Consider the following 5,720-nt stretch of genomic DNA (forward strand, 5'->3'; position numbering starts at 1 on the left):
CGGCTGGTTTTGATACACTAGGCAGTGACATCCCTAATCAGAAAACTAAAGTAGTGATGCAATAAAAAAGTGGAACTCTTGAAGAAAAATGAAACCTGTCACAGCTATGGATATAGTTTTTATAGCACTTTTTGTTCTAAAGCACTTAATACATTGTCCAAAACAGATACCTAATTATATATGAAATGCCACATTAAGAGTCTTTTTAGTAAACAATTAACACATTACGCACATCTCTTCCAGGAAGGAGTGGGGGGAGTGGGTAGGTTGGCTCGATTTCTTTTTTTCAGATGCCGTAAACTGCTAAGAATTGTAGGCTCTGGAGCAGGAGGGATCAAAATGCCTCTCCAGGGTTCCCAGGAGCTCCCAAGCACATGTTCGGTGCAGCAACCAAACTCCCCACTCCTGGCACCCTTCCTAGGCTTCCTCTGAGGGGGGGAGGAGAAAAACCTGTTAGTTGTTTCTAAGAAGAGTCAGTTGGTGATGTGTCAATATGACACATCGCTGTTGGTGATGTGTCAATACGAAAGCATGGTCTGTTCCCTTCCCAAAGGCTGCATCTCGTGGCTTGCACTGTTGTCTGCAAAATGCTTCGATGTATGGGTGTACAGTTTTGTACATTGGTGTTAGACTCAAGTTCTGCCGAGCAGCAGGGCAGGATGCAGCAGCCCTCTGTTTACAGGACTTCTGAGCTTTACACTTCATCTATAGCATTAACGTTAATCTCAGGCCACCTACACAAATGGGTGAAAGGCAGTAAACCCTTGCGAACCCAGAATGTCTTTGTTGGGTAGATGGAGATGTCCGTGTTCTCCTGTACTCTCACACCAGCATTAGCCAGTATCTCCATCCCGTTCCTTTTGTCCACAACCTTCAGTCCTATTTTGCTGCCACCTCAAGTGAGAAAGTGAGGCTGCAGATTTCTACCTAACAAATCTGTTACGTGACAGCCGGCCAGACAAGCAGGCTGAGGTGTCAGCAGTCCCTGCCAGATGGGAAAGACGCTTTGGCAAATACCACAAACCACTGGTGCTTTCCTACTGTCCTGAAATGTGGTTCTGCTCTCAGGAGTATCTCCAGGGTTTTCATGTTTTTGCTACCTACCAGCTTGGGATCTCCTTGACTCTCCTCTGCTGCCAGGACAGTTTCTTCTTAATTTGGCTGGTCATTATTGCTGTAACAGGCATAAAAAGTCCAGCTTCCAGATGAAGGCTGGCTGTGCAATACTGAAAGAAGAGAAAGTCAGGAAAGCTTTTCGTTATCCATGTTAAAATTTGGCTGAAACTGTGTGTAATAACATAACTAGTCTTTAGGACAGAGCCCCAGTTCAGGGTAGGGAGGACAAATAGCAGTAGGAGTGATAAACACAGATGGCTCTGGTCATGTAGCTCCTTCCTAAAGTCTGGAAAAATCACTGTTGGCAAAGCAGTGTGAAGCTGATAATCTCTTTGGGATGGGCAGTACTGGCGTGGGTGAAGACGATGGAATGACTAGCTTGTACTGAATGAATGACACTTTATAAAACTGTGATTTCTTGAAATTAATATTTTGACCTGCATTTTCACAGGGAAAAAAATAAAGCTGGAGAAAAAGATTCTTCATTCTCATTGCTAGTGGTTTGATATGTTGTCCCAGAGAACAAGACAATGATGCTGAATAAGACATTTCTCAAGAAGGGGAGCCTGGTCTGATTAAACTCTGCGATGTGTTACCCTAGTTTTTGGGGGATGCAGGGAGAAGTCATTTCTGGGTATGAAGAGGCAGCAATAACTCTGATGGATCTGAGCACAGGATTTGCTAAATATACTGGCATCTCTCTCTATTTCCAAGTAGATGGTCCTTTTTCCTCCTCCTGTCCCATTGCAGGCAGGGGGATTCGCTGTACTGAGAGCTGCTGAGCCTTCCCCTCGATAGTGGAGAAGTAGGTCTGGGATCCAGAGGTACCAGGTTAGGCAGGCAGAGCTCCGGAGGTTCGCCCACACCTTTCAGCAAGTGCTTCTGCCGGCTGTTGGTGCAGGAGCCGTTTGTCTCCACTTAGGTGGTGCGTTTCTGTTCAATCAGCGCAGTGGACTGGAGGTGTGCTGGTGGCATTGCCAGTGAGCGAGTGAGGTCAGGTGTCTTGAAACATGAACCCCAAATTGAAGTTGGGGGGGCGTTGCTATCACATACCTGTGTTTGTACTGTGAACACAGAAGTCAGATCAGTTGTCCCCAGAGTAAGGTGGGTGTTTTGTCGCTGGACTTCCCTGTAAAGATACAGATCAGCTTAGGGAAGCACTAGACCACCTCTTGTCTCTGAGGACAGCCCAACTGAGAAGCAGCGTAAAATAGCTTGTGTTGGGCCTTTGCCCTGGACCTTTGTGCTGGACTTAGCCTCTCCCTGAGCCGTCTGCTCCTCCACGCTGTGGATGGCAGAAGCCGTGGCCTCCTCGCCCAGGTAGCCCAGCAGAGATGGGTACGTGTCTGTGCAGGTGCCTGGGGTCTGGTAGCCTCCTCAGGGACACGTGTGTGGTAGGAAGCGGGACTGCCCCTTGGGAGAGCCACAAGTCCTGCTTTTCCCTTCTGTTGTCCTGTGGCACTCTTATTCCTCACATTCTTACCCATTAGATCACGTCTGCCTAGAGGCTGCCAGTCCTGGAAGGAGCTGCAGGGCTGAGCGGAGCCTTGAAGTTTCCCTACCCCCAGCTGCAGTCATGGGCAAGTCAGAAATACATCTCCCACTTAAAAATGTTCAAAGGAGCATGGTCACCGCTCCTGGCAGCAGTTCCTTACACAGGAGGTCACGCATTGTTAGCAGAGCAACGAGCAGGAGCTGGTGCATCCCTCCATCCATCCCGCCCTCCCTCCCTCCATTGCAGCATCGCCCGCCCTGCAAAGCTTCACCCCTTCTCACGGACAAGTGCTTTATCCTTAGAGTCATTTTATTACCAGTTCTGCTTTAGATTAAACAGGCCTTCAGTATATAAAAATAATGTATACAAATTAGCAGTTAATGTTTTACATTTCTGGCTTAAAGGCATTTATAAGTTACACATTCATTTCCCTTCCCTCCCCTTTGAGCCGGGATACTTTGATACTGAGCCGGTTGGCGCTTGGCATCTTAATTACAGCGGGAAGCGGTCGCTGCTCTGGCTTACAGCGAGGACTCAGCCTGGTCTAAAAGCTGGGGCTAGCGATAATGTACACGGCAGCCACGCGTCCTCGCAGCAGGGTGAGCAGGGGCCGTTTAACGAAGTAAATGCATTAACAGGTTAATTGCGACAGTGCATGGTTTGGATTTACTCATCAGCAGCAGGGCAGGGGAGGAATCAAGTCCAGTGCTTTATTTGGAGGCTTGTGCAGCTCTCTGGCCTCTTTCTCCTGTGTGATTTCAGCCGTGACCCTGCAGCGTTTTGGGATCGTGGTGTTTGCTGCAGGGGCTGGAGGCTGCCTAGCGCCTGCTGCATGTTGCATCCTGCAACTGCCGGCTAATGGGGAGCAGCCTCGTGCTCCCCGAGGGCTGATGGTCACTGTTGCCTCTGAGAGGCTCCAGCCCCGACAGCAGAGGCAAGATGTCAGGGATGCAGGAGGGCAGAGCTAGGTACCACCCAGCAGAGACTTGAGGACAGTAAATCCTTGCCCCTGCTGCTGATTGTCGTAGCTACGGAGCCTCCCCTGCAGCGAGGAACAGCCCAGTGCTGCTCACCGCAGCCTTGGGATCCTGGTGAGACCCTGCGTACGGGTGTCCCAGTCTCTGCTCCCATAGCACAGAGAAATTTTAAGGAAGACGTGTAAAATAGCACCCCTGCCAGCTCCTGGGGTACGGGAAGTGCCCAGGGTGGGATCTTTGCAGCAGGCTCCTCGCTGGAGAGGAGGCACAGCCCGTGCCTGCTCGGCTCTGCAGCAGAGGAGAACATGGGTCTCAAAGGGCTGGGGGAGGCGGGGGAGATGTGCAGGGACGGCTGCGTCCCTGGCTCACAACCCTCCTCCCCTCCTGCAGCGGGAAATCAAAGGCACCAGCAAGCTGAAGAGGGGGGCACACCAGTGCCCAGGGCTGACCCTGAGACAGGCGTGCAATGGAGCAGCTATGGGGTAGGGATGGAGCAGCCCCTCTCTTCCTTCCAGGACAAGTTGGGGCCCTTTCTGTGCTCCCCCCTCCCTGCCCATACCCAGGAGGGTCCCCCAGCCCTGCCAGCCTGGAGGAGAGGAGCTCAGAGGCATCGCTAAGCAAGCGCCGGGGGATCCCTGCGCCGGACCCAAGGGCATGCAGGGTGGGAGCTGGCACGCTAAGCGGCTGGAGCAGCTAGGAGCGGGCACTGTCCCTCCGCCCCGCGTTGTCCCGGGCTGGCAGGTTGATGTCCTGCAGTCCCATCTGCGTCGGGAGGATGGTCCTGCCCCGGTCCTGGCAGCTGCAGGGACGGCACCGGTCACAGCGAGATGTCCGGCGTCGCCTGCTGGTTCTGCCCCGCAGCTCGTTTCTTGGCACTGCCGCGGCCCTTGTCTGCACGCCGGTAAGGGTTGTTCCGCAGATCTGCACCGGGAGAAAGTGCAGAGGCTGGCTGAGCTCCACCTGCCCACCCCGGCAAAGGCTGGGACCCAGTCACCCACCACCACCCAGGAGTCACCCTTTCGGGGTTACGAGGATGCTCGGGAGAAGCCTGCCCCGCTGCACGCAGAGACAGGCGCAGCAGCTACAAACAACCAGCCTGCGGGACCCCCTCCCTCGGCTCTTTCGGTGCCCAGCACCGTACCGTGGGGCTGGGGTTGATGCCGTGGTGCCCCTGGGGTTGGCTTTCAGCATGGGGCGGAGGCCAGCCAGTCTGCCACGCAGCCAGAGGTGACGATGGGCCGAGAAGCCCAGGAGGGTGGCAAAGTCTGGCAGCCCCTGCCTGCGCTGTGCCCGAGCCTGGCTGCCCCCACGTTACCTACAGAGGACTCTCCTCGTTGAAGCTCATGTCGCAGAAGAGCCGGGACGAGCGCTTGCCCGTCCGGGCCGTGAAAGGAACAGTTTTCAGAGCTGAGCAGAGCAATCCAGAGAGACAGCAAGGAGGAGGAGAGAGGAGGAAGAAGCAGAAGAGGAGGAAGAGCTATGAGACAGGGCAGAGAGCGCTTGGCAGCTTTGCCGCGTGGGACGGGAAGGTGCTACAGGTGGGTTTGGTCCCCACGATGGGGCTTGGTGACCCTCCAGCTCCAGGCTGTGACAGCCCCCTGCAGCCCCCCATCACCGAGGGTCTCCCCGCTGGCACCGAGCGCTGGGTCTGCTGCAGGGGGGATGCCCGGCCGCTCACCTGAAATAATCTCTCACCTGAAATAATATCCTCGATGGCCCCGTCTTTTCCTTCATAGATGAGCGGCTCCTTCACCATCTGCTTCTTCTTCAGCTCGGCGATCATGTCCATCTGCTGCCGCTTGGCTTTCTGGATGGGCAACTGCGGTTGGGGACAGCACGGGGTGAACGGCGTGGCCTCCGACCGCACCCCAAAGATGCTTTCCATCTTCAACCCCCGCCCAGATCTCCCCCACCAGGACCTGCTTTGCCCTTCCCCACCATGCAACCCGCTCAGGGCTGGAGCAGAGCTGCCCCACCAGGACAGAGGGACATGTGGGGCACCTTCACCTCGGGCTGGTCCTCGCTGCCGGGGGGGCTGGATTCTGCCTCTTTGGCCGCGGCTTCTTGTTTCTTCCACAGCTCAATGTCCTGCTCTGCTTTCTTGGGAGAGGCGGGGGGAGGGTGTGCTGAGC

General features: G+C 54.6%; 1 protein-coding gene across 1 annotated transcript in view; it reads right to left on the reverse strand.

Moving 5' to 3' along the window:
* Window positions 1-4,903: 4,903 nt before the first annotated feature.
* Window positions 4,904-5,720, reverse strand: part of FMNL1 (formin-like 1) — a 9,584-nt gene continuing 8,767 nt past the window's right edge. The window contains exons 14-16 of the mRNA XM_009329976.1: window positions 5,590-5,688; window positions 5,284-5,407; window positions 4,904-4,995 (exon numbers count right to left, since the gene is read on the reverse strand). Coding sequence (XP_009328251.1) covers window positions 4,904-4,995; window positions 5,284-5,407; window positions 5,590-5,688 — 315 coding nt within the window. The remainder of the gene's footprint in view (window positions 4,996-5,283; window positions 5,408-5,589; window positions 5,689-5,720) is intronic.

The sequence above is a fragment of the Pygoscelis adeliae genome, unplaced genomic scaffold (assembly GCF_000699105.1).
Source record: "Pygoscelis adeliae isolate BGI_AS28 unplaced genomic scaffold, ASM69910v1 Scaffold718, whole genome shotgun sequence".
NCBI classification, from domain to species: Eukaryota; Metazoa; Chordata; class Aves; order Sphenisciformes; family Spheniscidae; genus Pygoscelis; species Pygoscelis adeliae.